Source organism: Ascidiella aspersa, chromosome 4 (assembly GCF_963924565.1).
Source record: "Ascidiella aspersa chromosome 4, kaAscAspe10.2, whole genome shotgun sequence".
NCBI classification, from domain to species: Eukaryota; Metazoa; Chordata; class Ascidiacea; order Phlebobranchia; family Ascidiidae; genus Ascidiella; species Ascidiella aspersa.
Genome location: NC_139450.1, coordinates 30,110,697 through 30,128,136, shown reverse-complemented (window position 1 = coordinate 30,128,136; position 17,440 = coordinate 30,110,697). Strand labels below are relative to the sequence as shown.

General features: G+C 36.7%; 1 protein-coding gene across 1 annotated transcript; it reads left to right on the top strand.

The window, feature by feature from the left end:
* Nucleotides 1-127: 127 nt before the first annotated feature.
* Nucleotides 128-11,143, top strand: LOC146157411 (neuronal acetylcholine receptor subunit beta-4-like). The gene is made up of 9 exons (XM_083386566.1): nt 128-236; nt 1,120-1,271; nt 2,421-2,575; nt 3,489-3,662; nt 4,567-4,707; nt 5,743-5,954; nt 7,285-7,527; nt 8,178-8,350; nt 9,980-11,143. Exons 1-9 carry the CDS (start codon nt 185-187, stop codon nt 10,109-10,111), a joined length of 1,434 nt encoding a protein of 477 aa, XP_083242692.1. The 5' UTR covers nt 128-184; the 3' UTR covers nt 10,112-11,143.
* Nucleotides 11,144-17,440: the final 6,297 nt, after the last annotated feature.

Here is a 17,440-nt window from a genome sequence, read left to right as displayed (position 1 = left end):
GCAGATAACAGCAGCCTATTTCAGTTACAGCGTTCTTTAATAGGTTGTTGATTATAAAATGTTAATAAAGTTGTTTGGTAAAAACTGGTAATAGGTTCACTGGTGCAAAAGACTTTCCTTTCTCATACATATTTTGCTTTTTTTTCGGATGATTTGTTAATTTTGTTGACATTTGTCAGTCAACATGGAAAATGGTTTTCCTTTATGCTGTATACTTCTCTTCTGCGCAACGTTAGGTGAGTTAAAAGCATTATATAGTTAACGTACAGCTTTATTTTTAGAAACCTAAATAACAGTTAAGTTGTATAGCAAAGTTCCCCAAAGGACACAACCGTGTTTTTCAAGTACGCGTTCTAAATATAGTTTTCAGCATTTTTTTGTTAAAATACTAATAAAATTTTGAAGCTTGTATTTGTACAGTCTTATATCGCTATTGGGCGCTGGTCTAGAATCCTACCACAATTATTAAGTCAACGCACAACATTTGGGTTAGGGTGCGAGTTAGCGTTTGGGTGTGGGTAGGTCAAGTATTATTATATTTCAGTATTTAATAACAATACTTGACCCACCCGAACCCAAAACGCTAACCCGCACCCTAACCCAAATAATGTGCGTTGTGGTAGGATTCTAGACCAGCGCCCGCTATTGTTTTAAAGTGTTGTAAACGAGTTATTTATAAAATAACTCACAAAATTCTTAGGCCTAGGTCAAGTCATTTAATAACAGTGACTTAAGTCATTACCACAGTGTTCTTTTATCGCCTATGAAATATTGTTTGTTTAGTGGTAATCAACTTGGGATCTGGCGACGTTAAGGGTGGGTTGAAATTTGACGTTCCACGAATCGTACTTCAAAGTAGTTAACTGATCAATTATATTGTCTGGAGCACATCATTATCATTTATTTTGTGATTTTTTTTTAGTTTTACAATAAATGGGGTCAAAGCTACTGTATATAAGAACTAACCTAAAGCATAAAACAAAAGTCTAACGCCTGAAAGATGGCCAAAAAAACATAACGAAAACTTAAATTAAAGCGGATTACAACTGAGTGCAAATGTGACTTTTTATCGGCACTTAACCAATTTACCTTCAATTCAACTTCCACGCACTCTTACAGTTCGCTACAGCGAATCGAAGCACGCGGAAGAGGATCTGCTAAGTCATCTGTTGGAGCCTGAACGCTACAACAAGCTGATCCGACCAGCTGTGCGTATCACCGACAGCGTAGACATCAACTTCGACCTCATTATTTCGCAACTCATAGGCATCGTAAGTCGATCGTGTCTGTGTTCCGATCACCACCAGGATTATTACGCCGAGTATAGTTGTTTTCTTTCATGGGTTTTACTGACATTAGGGCGTTATCTGATGTCATATAGTTAGGTAATTATATTTGTAAATAAGGATGTTCGATACTTGATATTTTATTCCGATAACGATACCCGATATTTTGGTCAAAAGTCACGGCCTTTCGATAACAAATGACGTCATTTATATACTCAATCAAGCAAACTATCCTGAAATGAAACACTTAAATCAGTGGTTCTTAACCGCAGGGTTCGACAAAGCTGTTTCAAGGGTTCGGCATGAATGTCCTCTGAAACATCATAAATGCTGTTATTTCAAATCTCTTTTATGCGCTAAGGTGTCATGTAACGTTATAAATTGAAAGTTTGGCTAATTCCACATGTATAAAAGCAAGTTTTATAACTGGATTATGCCCAGTTTCAGTTGCTAGGAGAAAGAATCGAATACTGAGTGAAAATTTGGGGTTCGACGAACGCTTGCAGAATAACATAGGGGTTCGACAGGTTGCCAAAGGTTAAGAACCACTGACTTAAATGAAGGATATGAGAGCACAATTTTGGATTCAGGATTAATAAGTTTAGTTACCCGCTGTTTGACGTAATATAAATATAACTTTCAATTTATAGAATTTCTGCGCTGGATTGCTCATCATGTCTTAAATTTCCATATTAGTTTAACATCGGATAGGAATCGATACCAGGCTAGTATCGGACGAGTACCGATTCTACCACCTATTACCGGTTAGCGGCCCCGATCCCATATTATCGGACATCACTATATCGAATTTTAGCTACTTTTTAACTGTTGTGTCAAATCCTGGTTACTTTGTAAAAAGTTTCTGGTAACATCAAGTAAAATTTAAAAGCTAAACAAAACGAGTAAAACTAAACGCGGACATTTCTTTAGGAATTTGGCATTGTGAGTTCCCATGAAAGCTACATAACAATAATATCTATTTAAACATTATAATAGTGTTTTGGATGCATAATGGCTCTTAATTATCGGTGTCCTGCTCCTTTGGAAATTCACCTAAGGCCTACTTGATTGAACCGTTCAACCCTCGGCATTATGCCTATACCCTAAAGGCCACTCTTATTACGCTTTATTTAGAACGAGCGCGAGCAGTACATGATCACCAAAGTGTGGTTGCCGCAAGTCTGGCACGATCACAGACTCCGTTGGAAGCCGAGCCACTACCACAACATTACAAAGGTCCAGCTGCCCTCCGATATGATATGGCTTCCCGACATCGTTCTATATAACAAGTAAGTCGCCGTAGCCTGCCTTGATGTGAAGAGTTGTAGTTTCGAAGAGAAAAAAACTGGCAGAGGAAAGCTTACTTAAGGGTTTACAAAGTTACAAGATTAAGGTTGGTTCACACTAGTGACTAGACGCGTTTTGCTTCTGGCGTTAGCGTCTGGCGCAAAACGCTACCGTCGTCCAGTTCACACATAACGCGTCGCCAGTATTTACAGGCCCTGGACCTTCATTTGTTGCGTAACCAGTCGAAAATTTTGGAGGGGAAAAAATTTTAAAGTAGTAAGACTGCAATTTTTGACATGACCTTAAAAATAAGTCCAAACTTGTTTGTTTAGCTATTGCCATTGTATTAACTGCCGTATCGACTAAAATAAATATGCTAGAAAACTGTTTTGAGCAGCAACAGACTGAGTTTAATGCAATACTCAAAAGCATTGCTACATATAGTGCATGGAAATTGAAGGTAGTACATAACTGGTGTGACATGCCTATGATTGACTGTTTTGGTAGGCTACTGCTTATATAGGCTACTAACCGAATTATTAGGAGTAAAATATTTATAAACTTGGCGGACATGACCCCTGTTTTCCCTCTGTCTACTCCTTTGTTTTGGAATCGTGCTGTATACTCTTTCTGTTAGCAAAGTATTGGGTTCTTTTAAGGAGCAAATACAAAAAGCTGTATTTATAAATGCACAACGCAAATTAGGATAATTTAAAGCAACCAATCACAGGACTACTGTTTCGAGGCTTATATTAAGTCAAAATGTTTACAAGAAACATTGCTTAGGCATGTTTAAAGTTTTTCTCTGAGATCTTCTTCCATAAACGCATAATTCATCCCCGGGCGAAAGCCTTTCCAACAAGATTCAATGTTACCGCATGTTTTAAATCCTGTTTCTTCTGTTACGTCACAAAGCGCGGACGGCACGTACGAGGTTTCCCTGCAGTCGAACGCGATCATAAAGTGGGATGGGACCGTCTCCTGGATGCCACCGGCCATCTACCGCAGCGCCTGTAACATCGAGGTGCGGGACTTTCCCTTCGACGTGCAAAACTGTTCTATGAAGTTTCGATCTTGGACTTACAGCAGGTAATTTGAGATTACCGGCTTCTTTCCCGGTTGAACACAAGAAAGTTTGTCAAATTTTTTCGTGGTAGAATTTGGAAATAAATGCCATTTATTTTGCGTTTGATTTACAGCAGGTGATTTAGGATTACTGTGCTTCTTTTTCCGGTTAAACACAAAAAAATGGTCAAGTTTTGCTGGTAGAATTTGGAAATAAATACACTTTGTTTTGCTTTTGACTTACAGCATGTAATTTGAGATTGCTGTGTTATCTTTTCCGGTTGAACACAAACAATTTGTCAAGTTTTCTTGTTAGGATTTGAAAATAAATACACTCTGTTTTGCTTTGGACTTACCGCAGGTAATTCGGATTACTGTAGTTCCTTTCCCGGTTGAACACAAATAAATGGTCAAGTTTTGATGGTAGAATTTGGAAATAAATACACTTTGTTTTGCTTTTGACTTACAGCATGTAATTTGAGATTGCTGTGTTATCTTTCCCGGTTGAACACAAATAAATGGTCAAGTTTTGATGGTAGAATTTGGAAATAAATACACTTTGTTTTGCTTTTGACTTACAGCATGTAATTTGAGATTGCTGTGTTATCTTTTCCGGTTGAACACAAACAATTTGTCAAGTTTTCTTGTTAGGATTTGAAAATAAATACACTTTGTTTTGCTTTGGACTTGCAGAAGGTAATTTAGGTAGGCCTACTTAAACGTGTTTTTTTTTTACTTTGACTTGCAGTTGATTATACTAACGACCTAGCTGGGATTTGCCTTGGGTAACTGGTACTGGTTATTTTTCGCACAAAGACTTTGACTTTAACTTAAGTTGTTTTTCAAATTTACTGGGACTTTAATGTTTTCAAAACATATTAACAACACTGTATTTCACTAACTTTGGAAATGTTTTATCCAATTGTAGGACTGACATCGAATTAAAAATCAAAAACCCGAATGCCACGCTGGACGATTTCACCCCGAGTGGTGAGTGGGACATACTTTCCACCCCGGGGCAGATGACTACAAACCCCGAAGACCCCTCTTACCAGGCTTTACTGTACAGGTGACAGCAGCAGTAAGGACTGCGGAGTCGGTTAAAGACAACTCGAAGCTATTCTGTCAAGCTTGCTGATTCCGTTCCGAATCAGGCCCACACTTTTACGCAACTATAATAGGGTGGAAATACAATAATTCACTCACAGGGGTGTTATATAACTTATCCACTTACAATACATGCTCCACCAAAAACTATTCAGTCTTTACATTTTGCAGTTTGCAGCGGGTTTTGTATTTCGTACTGCGCATGCGCACGTCGGAATAGGGACTTGAGCAGTCTTACAAAGTCTTAGGCCGCTGCTTTCCCGTGTTGGCCAATACAGAGACCGGCCACAGCAAAAAATAGATTGATTCCTTGACTTTACTGGACTTGACTTTAGGCGCAACGACGTAGTATAACTTATTTCACACTGCGCCGATGTACAACAACTATGACCCTCAAGAAGTCCAAGTCAAGTAAGAATAACTAATGTTTAAACAAAGTCCTTTCAGATCAATAATAAGTCAATTCCCAGTTCAAGTCATTAGTTGCCCAAATCAAGTCCATATCAAGTCATTGTGAGATCGAGTTAATTTTAAGCCATGTCGTTGATATAAAAGTACTATTACTCTTAAAATTGGTAAAATCGTCCGATTGTGACCAATTTGAGTCCTCAGTGTTACAAACAAGTCATTTTGAAAATAAGTCCAGTGTTAAAAACGATAAGTTAATGGAATTTGGAAACTCGTCCGATTATAAGCAATAACTTAACCAAAGAATAACCAAAATACAACATATAGCAAGCAAATTATTTTACGTTTAAAAATTGAGATGAATAGCTTTTTAATATAAAGTCACTTGACTCAAAGACTTAAGTCCAAGTCAAGTCATTTGGCCAAAAGACTAAAGTCAAGTCGTTTGAAAACAGTGACTTAAGTGCACTTAGGTTTAGTCACGGTGCATTGAAACAAAAAATCGTTGATGAAAAATTTTAAAGAGTATTAGAAATAGTAAAAAAAAAATAATATTGTCGATTTTTTAACAGTGACGATTTTTTCTCAGCTTGATCATCCAAAGGAAACCGCTCTTCTACACCGTGAACCTCATAATCCCTTGTATCCTCATCACATCGCTAGCGATCCTGGTCTTCTATCTTCCCTCGGACTGTGGCGAGAAGATGACCCTCTGCATCTCGGTCCTCCTTGCTCTCACTGTTTTCCTGCTCCTCATCTCAAAGATCGTTCCTCCAACTTCGCTGGACGTGCCTCTGATTGGTAAGAATTCCTGTAATACCCGTTTACACTACAGCTGCGATGAGCTGAGCAAAGCGTAATTGGCATTTATTTCTATTGTTTCGAGCATTTCACGCTTTGCTAAACTCAAGCCCCGCGCAGCTTGAAAAACGTTAGCGGTGCGTTTTGGAGCGATTTTCACGCTTTGCTGGACTCCCTTGAAAGCGTGAAAGTGATTTTGCTTATACTGTTGCGACAACAAAATTAAAGACATCATGATTTTTGGTAATTTTGCTGGAATAATTGTTTTGTATTTCACTTGGTAAGTTTTAAATTAAAATTTAGTAAGATAATTTCATAAAAAGTGAAAATGTACGTTATCCCTGTATTTGGGTAATGAAATTTGCGCTTTAAAAACGCTTTTGTAGTTGTAAAATGTGGCTGCATACCAACAATGTGGTTAACTTGTTGTGTTAGGGCTCTTTTTTCTATTAAAGATCACCATTGTTTCCTATGCCAGTTATTTTAATATACGAGGCTACAATCGAACTGGAGGTAACAATAAACAGCTGATTAATCATGTGACTTTTGTAAACAATAGGCTCAACGCAGCCGTACTACAAACGCAATTTTACGCCCAGCTCAGCCCAGCTCTAGTGTAAACAGGTTTTTACGCTGAAAATACTCGATCCTCTACCTCAGTGGTCTTCAACCTATGGGTCGCGAGCCATGTGGGGTCGTCTAAACCTTTAACGAGCGCAATGAGTATATTAAAATGTTAAAAAAAAAATTAAACAAATTTTGTGTTTCATTGTTAACTTTAAATCCAAGTGTTAATTTAAACTTCTTATTTTGGTACAAGTGGGTATTCACAGTTCACTCGTATACGCCGTTTGCCTACCACAATAACATGTTGTTTTATTTTTGTTTGTTTTTTATTGTTACTCTGTCCCTAACATGAAAGTACGTCATATTCCCAAATGGTGGTGAATTCTTCATAACTCACCAAATCTCAATCTTACAATAACCAGGAGCTAAATTTACTTTAATTTTTAGTACCGGTAGTATTCAGTCTTAATTTATAAACTTCACTATTTAAAACAAACTTGCCTACTAACTGCCAAACATTAGTCACTTTATAATCAACTTTTCCAGTGTTGTAAACAAGTTATTTTCAAATGAAGTCCCAGTCAGTCATCTGTAAAATAACTAACGTCCAAGTCAAGTCTTTTTTGAACAAATAACAAGTAAAGTCCCGGTCAAGTCAAGTCAAGTCATTTATCTAAAATTCTTGAGTCAAGTAAATTCAAGTCATTTTGTCCAAATTGCTTCAGTCAAGTCAAGTCAAGTCATAACAGTGCTCTTTTCACAGGAAAGTACCTTATGTTCACGATGGTCCTAGTCACCTTCTCAATCGTGGCCAGTGTGATCGTGCTCAACATCCACCATCGCTCCCCGAGCACCTACAACATGTCTCCGTGGATGCGAGAAGTCTTCCTGGAGCGTCTTCCACCACTACTCTTCATGAAGCGTCCGGTGGTGGAGGACTGCTGCGGATGCGAGGAAGATGACCCGAAACAAAGGCCGGGAGAGGAGACCGCCTTCGTCGGACCAGGTACCAGTGTTGTAAACAAAAGTCCAACTAAGTCATTTCAAATAAATAACAAGTCAAAGTCTTATTTAATGAACAACAAGTCAAGTCCTATTAAAATACTGATTTCGTTAATTTTCATTTTTAAAATCCAACTATCTATGACTGAAGTCCAGGTCAAGTCATTCGTAAAATAACTTCTAAGTCCCGGTCAAGTCATTCGGAAAATAAATCGAGTCCCAGTCAAAGTTTCAAGTAAAGTCCTTTCAAATAAATAACAAGTCAAGTCAAGTCAAGTCATTGACATAAAAGTAAACTTTAAACTATTAAAATTGATAACTTCGTCCGATTAAGAGCCATAACTTAACTGAAATAACACAAAATGCGTATTGCAAGCCTATTGTTTTATGCAGAAAAATTAAGATGGATAACCTAATTTCATGACAAAAATCTTTATTGAAAACACTTTACTTCAACCAAAGTCATTTGTCCAGAAGACTAAAGTCTAGTAAAGTTATTTTGCCCAAAAGACTTAAGTCAAGTCAAAACACTTGCAAACAAGTCATTGACTTAAGTCTTTACAACACTGACTTAACTAACCTAATTTGTTTAACTACAGTTTCAAACAAAAAACAAATCAAAAGCGCAACGACAAAGCATAACTTTTTACGCAGCGCCGCTGTACAACAACTATGACCTCACAAAGCTCTCGGGCAGCGACGCCCTACGTAACGGGGAATCCTCTCCGGGGTCTTCGGGCAGCCCGTTCTCGCCGGAAGCCAACGCTGCGATCGAAGGGGTCAACTTCATCGCCGACTTTATGCGGAGAGAGGACAGGAGCAAGAATGTGAGTAAAAATGGCGTTACGTCGAGCCTGGTATTTTTCTATTGCTGAAATTGAACATTTTCGTAGCTTTTGCAATGCTTCTCGAAGGCTGTGGTCTCCAACCATTTTGTTAACCGACCCCGATTTAAATAAAATGAAATCAGCATTTAGAGGCGCTCCAAGTTTGATGTTCGATTAGTAATATTTTGTTCGATTAGTAAAATAACTAAATGACATGAGCGATTTATTATGCTTAGATAATTATACACCATTCCAGGAAACTGTAACTACACTTTTGTACCAAAATGAGAAGTTTAAATTAACACGTGGATTTAACAAGTGGAATTTTTTTAAGTTAACACATGAAACACACGTTTTAACATTTTTAAATTACTCATTTAAACCATGATCGCAACGAAACCACTAGAACTGCAGAATTTGGTAAATTATGGCGACCCCATAAAAGGTTTGGGTGACCCAAATGTTGAAGACCATTGCTCTAAGGAATCGCTACCTGTACGGCACAAAATCGACTCTCCTTGTCAGAACCAAGGCTGCGGAGTCGGAGTCGGGACTTGGGGCTTAAGTAAGATCATGTAAAACTACCCGAGTCCAACGTGCGCGTTCGCAGTGCTAAATTTTGAAAGTGATAATGCCGCCAACCGTGAATTGTAAAGGCTTAATAGCATATGGTGGAAAGTTTCCAACCATGCATAGTAAGTGGATGAATTATATGACAACCCTATAAATGGATTGCAATAGCCACGTTGTTTAGTTACGTAAATTGGCGGAATACAGGCTGTAGAGACAGAGCCGGACCCGTGACTCGACGAAATCGCACATTTGGCCGGATTCGGACTCAAGACTCGGGAGTCGGACTCGTGTTATTTCTAACCGACGTGTCACTAGTTCTAATAAAGGGGTCGGCAAACTTTTTCTAGTCGCGGGCCGAAACCAAACTCAGAAAGGTCTCTGTGGGCCGCACAAAATGATAACCAAGAATTGTGTTATTAACATGTTCGAAGAACTGTGAATCAGGCTGGCCTCGGATTTTTTTTGCACTTAAAAACGTGTTTAATTAAATTTAAGAAGGCAGTAAAGTGTTGGCGCAAATCGCGAAAAAAAACGTTTGTTTGGTTTAAAATTCGAGTTCACACGTCGTCATCCAACACTACTAATGAAAAGTGAAATAAAACTACTTTGAGGAGCGCGATAACATTTAAAGTAATTCTAGCTCTGTGTTTGTAAACGTTTTTAAGTGAAAGGACATCTGGCGATTAATTTTATCGGCGGGACATTGGTTGCCGACCCCTGTTCTAATAGGTAAAAGTTTAATTTTATGTCAATGATATAACTTTCAGTTGACTTGTTTTCAAAATGAGGGGAGGGGGACTTGACTTAGGCCAATCACTTGGACTGGGACTTTTCTTATTATTTTAGCAACATACTTGATTCGGACTTTTTTTACAAATTACTTTGACTGGTTGACTATAGTCATTTTAAATTGACCTGTTTACAACACTACATTTTAGTAATATTTGTTTGAAAAAAAAGCCAACGAAACGAAAAGAAAAAAATAGTTTATAAGTGTACGAAACGCTCAAAACACCCAACCAGCTTCACGCAGGTTTTCAAATACTCTCTTTGCAGATTCGCGAAGAGTGGAAGTACGTTGCCATGGTGATTGACCGGCTCTTTCTCTGCTTCTTCGTAGTGGTCTGCATCATCGGAACCATCTGGATCTTTATCCAGCCCTTTGTCCGCCCTGTGGTTTTCCGATGATGCCAATACGGCATTTTTGTTGCCTTCCAAAAAAGATATTTATTTGCCAGTCAACATCGGGATTGACAATTGATGTGTTCCAAGCCCAAACCTATACTCTATTTCAGGGGTTCTTAAACTGGGGTCCATGGACCCCTTGTGGGTCCGTGAACTAGTTTTAGGGGGTCCTTGAAGGCCTAATTCAAACTATTAGCGTATATTTAGGCAATCAATTTATCAACGAAAAAAGTAGGCTATATGAAAAATAAAACGCTTTTGCACTGAACATATTTAGGACAGGAAAGAGAAAATTTCTGAAATCTGTTTCTATTATGACGTAAATGTATGACGTCATCTCTAAAACAATCTTGCCCAAACTGGTCCATGCGAAGCAAAAAAATTTTTTAGGGATCCGCGGTAAAAAAAAGTTTAAGAACCCCTGCTCTACTTACTTTTTTGCTGTTTGTTCACACTGGGAGTCTTTTGTAAAATCCGGTGAATGTTAGTAAATGACGGTTGTTTTTCCCGTGTACCACTTGACTACAAAGACCCGTATTTCTACGCCCACCCTGTGATTGGCCGTGACGCCGGATTTTATTGTCTTTACAAAGCTATCTATTAAACAGCCAACATCTGGGTTTAACGATAGATGTGTTGCCAGTCCAAGCTTTTACTATATTTACTTTGTTGCTCTTTTAGTTCACACTGGGAGTCTTTTGTACAATCCGGTGAATGTTAGCAAATCACAGTTGTTTTCCCAGTGAACCACTTGACTACAGAGACCCGTATTTGTACGTCCGCCTTAGTTGACGGTTGATGTAAGATTTTGTCGCCTTTAAAAAGCTATCTATTCAACAGTTTTCAACAACTGGGTTTGACGATCGATGTGTTGCCAGCCCAAACAGATTCTATTTATTTTTTTGGTCCATCCTCAATTGGATAAAAAATTTGTTTGACCTCAAGGTGCATAATTGTTTTAAAAACTTGCTCTGTGTTCGTAGTGAGTCTCCGCATTCAAGATACCACATAGTAGATAAACCCACTTTATCATAGGTTTGCGTGCTCTTGGTTGTTTTCAAGTTTGAATTTTCTTCAATATGTTTTACGAAAAGCGAAAACAAACAAAAACGACGTGGTGAAGAGTTTTTTGAGAATATTTTTCAATCTAAGCACACATGAGATTGGTGTCTCCAACCACTTCGAAAGAGGCTTTATTGAAGTCCGTAATTTTAAATGAACCTCAGGTAATAAAGAATGATGCTTAAGTAGACGTGGGCAATGGGCATAACCTGGTGAAAACGTCAATCGTTTACACGAAGTGTCCATCCTGGACGCACTTCCAAAGGCATATCAGACAACTTAAAGCCGTGCATTTACATTTCAGGGTGTGACCGGTAATGGGCATTGGAGCCAGCCTTAAAAGTTACGCGAGATGAAGCGGGTAACAATAAGCCACGCCCCCGCGTTAAGCGTTAAGATAGCATTCCCTTGTTGTCCAAGTTGCAACACGCGTCCTCTCGGAGCTGTATCTTATCGCTCGCCTGTTTGCGTTGTAATACCCGAACTGATACAACGTTGTGGCGACAATCAATATTTGCCGTGCTCTCTTGGAGGTCAGAAAGATCTAAGAAGAACGCTCGTCGTCCACTTAATCGATTGACGTGCTAATACGCTCCACAAACGTCACGTTTTATGACCGGCCGAGTGGCCGCTGCCCTTTCAAAGCCAGTTACGTCGAAAATAACGTCATTTTCGACCGTTTGGCTTTTTTCTCACGGTCGTGTTTTAAATGCCCAGTCTTATAATTTTCGAATAACTTTTCAACTTATTATTTCTGAACATTATTAGAAATAATGGGTCCCTCTTTGACTGACACAAGCATCGGATTTAAGAAACCAGACAGTTCACCATGTATAACTGTGATTGTTTTACTCGTCGGCAGTTTATTAAATGAATCGTATTTTCCTTCACTCGGCTTACTTAACCGTAAACACATTTATCACACGTAAAGTAAGGCCGCGTAAAGTCTATTTGCTCTTTGTTACCAGTTTTTGGAGCGCTAAAAATAATGTTGATCAGTTTATTTTATTCACTAAGATTTAGAAAAGGATTAACTTCATTTTCGCCATTTTGTTAAACAGAGCGTTCCAATATACTTTGATACACTATACGCAGTACGCACGCATTTGTAATGTAGCTTGAAAATAAAGATTAAAGCCGTCCACTTAAAAAGATATTTCGATACTGATGATGATACAAGTGCGTTTCGAAACATCTTTGTTCAGATGATGTCGATTTACTCCACGTATTTGGTTTTGACAAGCATTTAAATCGCGTTTCTAATTTTATTGGTTTTCAACATCATAATACAGGTGTTGGTGATCCAGTGGTAAGAAGTAGGCGACGGGGGTGTGATACAAGTAATGATGTAATACAACTGTAGATACAAGCTTTGCAATACTCAGCAGTTCTTTCTATTATTTATTACTTGCGTGCTCAACGACGATAGCGAACGTAGGCTTATTATACTTTTTTATACGATGCGTCGCGCCATTATCCGTGCACAAGAACGAAAAATGGAGCTATGGCGAAAGGGCAATTCCTTACAACAACCAAAGCTTTTGTTAGGCCTGAAAATGTAAAGAGCACTGAGGTCCCAGTCAGAGCACTGAGGTCCCAGTTGGCAGTAGAAACATCACCGCGAAAGGATAACAGTTAAAGGAATCCAAATTGTTCTCGTCTAAATATCCAGCAGCCAGTTTTGTCCTGTTACGACCTCGTGCCCCGTGACATGTTCGGAAATGCGGTCACGGCTGTTCCTCAGCAAAGCACAAGTTTACCTTCCAGTTAACGGTTATACAAAGTCGCAGTACAATACACACTTAAATACGATAACGACTTGTTAAGTTTAATAAATTTGATCAAATAGGTGTCACCTCTGTTGGGTTAACATGGCGCAATGTAAAACGTTACCTACACTGTCATTCGATTAAACACCAAAATTAAACACCTGAAAGGGGCGAAATGTCAGCACGTTTAAAATTAAACATGTTTAAATTCGAGGTGTTTAGGCTTTTGCCGTTTATTCCGCTAGGTGTTTAATGCTTGTATTCAGTGTTTCCAAACAAATTTCACAATATATTATGAGGTAAACAATTTTATTATACCAAACAAAACGAATAATAATATAAATATCGCATTTTTAATACAATGCAGGTGTTTATGCAAACAAAAATGCGTATGTGATAAAAAGAAAAACAGAGAAAAAGAAGATATTTTACAAATTTGAAACCTTTTTTTAATATTTATAATTGCTATGTTTGGCAAATTTTCAAGGTGGGGCCTTTCGTACATTGTTTAAAAACATATAAAAACACAGAGCAGTAGGATGGATAACTTAAATCCCGTGTATATTAACAGGCTCGAATATCAATGAAATATAATTTAACAATTTGTTCAACAAGTGTTGTTCTTCCACAAATTTAATGTCCATTCCATCCACTAATATACCAATGCAGAAAAGCTGCTGTGCCGTCCACTCCAAAGGTTTGCCCAATAAAGGCCTCGAAGAGCTTTTCTTTTTAGAAGACGAGTTGAGCATGGCTGCCTAAGAAATAAAATTTAGATCAATATAATACACTGCAGTGATTAAATTATACACTATCACTGAACAACTCTTTATTCATTTGCTCATAGTAAATTTTTCAAGTTATTCACCAGAACCACTACATGTCATGTCATAAAAATATGTTTTAGTTTGTCACCAATCACTACAAAAGCATATTATTATGACATGTACTAGGTTTGGTGGCAATGTACTCTTTAAGCATAGCATTAGAAAATGTATTATTTATGTTACACTGTAACCTAAAGACATCGCAATGATTACAAAACAAGTTCATTTTTATTGTATTAATATCTTTATGACCCACTAAAATAAAAAAAGGTTCACCCTACTATGAAAACCCAATTAAATCATTAAATAATTTCAGATAAAAAGTAAATATGTGAGTCAGAATATTGTATTGGCCATTATGTTTTATCAAAATAATTGCTTAAACTAGTGATAAACAATCTGACCAAAAAAAGTCGCCCATTACTGGGACATGCAGACCAAACATTATACACAAGTTATGGAACACAACACATAAATTAAATATCTATTCAATTATATGTATTGACCACAAATTTTAAGGTTCGATAAATGAACTTGGGAAGAAGAAAATTTTAGTTTGTTTACCTTGTGTATCAATTTTAGTAGATCTATACTCTTTTGTTGTTTTCCACTTGAACTTTGTCACAGACTTTTATTTTACCACCACTGCAGTTAAAATTCCTGTAAATAAATAAAAACTCTAATTATGTAAACTATATCATTTTATTAAAGCGTCAGTAGCATACCAAAAGTACTACATATTAAATTTTACATTTAAAGCTTCAATGTAAGATTTAAACTATGGAAATGATAAATTAAAACTAAAACACATATTAAAGTACTTCAGAAATTTTACAGAGATAAAAAAAAATAATTTGCTGGCTGCTACTAACAAAATAAAAGCCAAATGGGAATAAACTATATTAATGTAAAACATGTAAGTAAAATTTACTTACATTTTTAACCTAATCTCCTGTGAACCAAGTTTTTCTGAAGTTGAAAAGAGCAAATGGTTTGCTGTCATTGATTGCCCTGAAACAAAGCAGTGTAATCTAAATACCTTTAAAAATAATGATTTAATAAAAGCATACTTGATTGTTTAACAGAATAATTAAAGTGCTACTTTAGACAAGAAATAGCTTACAAACCTGTTTCGTTTAATTTTCCATGTCTACATGTGTATGGCACCAAACTATTATGAAGTAGTCTTTTACAACTTACATTGCTTTTGGATTTATGAATGAAATACCTAAAATTCTGAAACAAAAATCCAATTTCAGACATTTCGTTTTCGCTTGGAAAACTTTTTTTAAACATAAATTGAGTCTAGACCTGCCTGTCTTCAAGCGTCTTGCACAGCTAATAAAACATTATCACTACACATTTATGAAAAAGCAAATTAAAATAAATAATATATATATAAATCACCACTATACACATTAGTATTTGTTTTACCTCAATCTTAGTAACTCGAAAGCCAAAAATATACAAAACCGTCTTTAACTGTAATGGATAACTTGTACTGGTTAAAAGTCAAACTTTTTTTTTCGGCATTTTGAATTCCCGCGTTGGGCACAGTCACAGACCAGTGGATATGCTTTGTTGATGTTCATCGGACCGAATCAATTTCAAATAATTTCAATCATGAGTTGATTTATTGAATGTACTTAATATGTACAATATGACAAAAACTTGTTTTATAACAAAACAAAATTTACTATAAATAGTTAAAATATATCGTAAATCAAACATTTAATAAATAATACTTACTATTCGTCATACGTTAAACAATTTAAATTTGAAAAATATATAAGCTTCACGGCGATACAGCATTGCCCTAGAAAAAAGGCCTTCCCAAAGATTGTGTTCGTCACGCGAATTTTATTGCTGGCGCAATTTAAGTAGGTCATGGCGGCGCAAGACCGCACAGCTTCGCTTTTTACTTGGGTGGTACAAAGTTATTCGCAAGCTACATAATGAAATCAAATATTGGATTTAATGGCGCGTCAAGAACACAAACCCGTATTTTCATGATTGTCGTTATATTTAAAAAATGAAATGACGCCTAATAAGCCGCACAGATGTTAAGTAAAACCAATTAAGTCATTTCGTTTATTGTGATCTGTTACGATCATACATGCAAACTTGTATAGTTAAATATTTGACGAAATCGTACATAAAACAACTGATCAGTGCTTTAAAATACCAATACCCGTCATCAACATCTTATCACATCAACATAAATGGCTTGAGCTATTACTTTACAAGAATGTATCGAATTAAACATGCCTAATAATTGACGTGTTAAAATATGAAGTGTTTAATCGTAAACGTGTTTAAATTCGTCAATTGTGCTTGAAACCACTCAATAATCGTTGTTAAACACGTCAAAATATCAGGTGTTTAACATAAAATCGTTCAGGTGTTTATAATTTAAACACCAAAACTAAATTTAAACACGAATGTGTTTAAATTAGGTGTTTAAGTGTTTAGATTTTAAACGTGTATAGACCGTTTTGGTGTTCAAATTTAAACACCGTTCTGACAGTGTAAGCGATCTTTAATTAGCCCGTGGGAACTTATACGGGGTGAAACACGCGCTTTTATGAAACCCACAGAATTGTTAGCCTAAGTTATACATATAAGTTTATATTTGGTGCTAATCTGCTATGGTATATATACATATATATTTATAGCGGAATATTTCCCTGGGGTTTTCTGAATTGTATTTCGCATTGAAAATATGTCTGAAATTCAACTAATATTGCTTTTGATCGCAACTGTACCCCACCCACCGAAGTTTGTAGACTTATTCAATTAAAAATTTATTTATTATCGAGGGATTTTCTTGTTGAAATAGATTACAGTGAGGTGTTAAAAGTTAGACGGTCGGCCAAGGAATATAAAAACTCAATTTTGATATGTTGTTTATTGTTTAAAGCCTCTTTTACCAGAGTCGATATTAAAAGAGGAATCGTGGAAAATACTATGAAAGTATGTATGCAGATTAAATTTCTCTAAACATCACATAAAACGCCCATATCGGCCTTTTTAAACAAACCCCAAATCGGCAAATTTGTTATGGTGTTACTCTACCCTTATTTCGCATTACACGTTTTTTTCATTACCTATAGTTCGTAGGGATGTCTGATAAAAGTACGCGGTAGAATTCAATACAAAATGACGTCATTGCCATGCTCAAACTAGCAAAATTGATGAAATTGAAGTGTACAAACCTATTTTTACCAGAGGTTATTAGCCAAAGTTTGCTTATCTTTAAGAAGTTTAGTTATAACGATACTTAAAAAAACATCCTCAAAGTAATATAACTGTCACGTCTCCTTTTATCTTGAAAGCTTTGCTTATTCAACCAAATAAACGCATTTTTTTCGCGTTTCACGCAATTAAGCTTCATTTGGCGGTGAGAACAGCAAGTGTTTTTAGGATTGTCTGTATTTGGATGCCCTCTAAAATATCCTGTATCCGCCCGAGTTATCAGTAGCGTGCCTATTTTTCATGGTATCGCGGGTTTTTTTTTGGTCTTAGCAGATGTTAACCCTACGTATACTGCAAGCAATCGCTACTCAAGTCGCAAATTCTACTTTCATGTCACTGTGTAGCACGCCACGATTACGCTTTCTGCGTTTCACGCCAAAGTGCTAAATATGACCGACTATAGGGTGGGAATCTTGAGA

What these genes read in the sequence shown, in the direction of transcription:
- LOC146157411 (XM_083386566.1), top strand. Translation starts at nt 185, where the DNA reads ATGGAAAATGGTTTTCCTTTATGCTGTATACTTCTCTTCTGCGCAACG. An exon ending in CGATCTTGGACTTACAGCAG is followed by an intron (nt 3,663 to 4,566) that starts GTAATTTGAGAT and finishes ATCCAATTGTAG; the next exon opens with GACTGACATCGAATTAAAAA. An exon ending in GCTGGACGTGCCTCTGATTG is followed by an intron (nt 5,955 to 7,284) that starts GTAAGAATTCCT and finishes CTCTTTTCACAG; the next exon opens with GAAAGTACCTTATGTTCACG.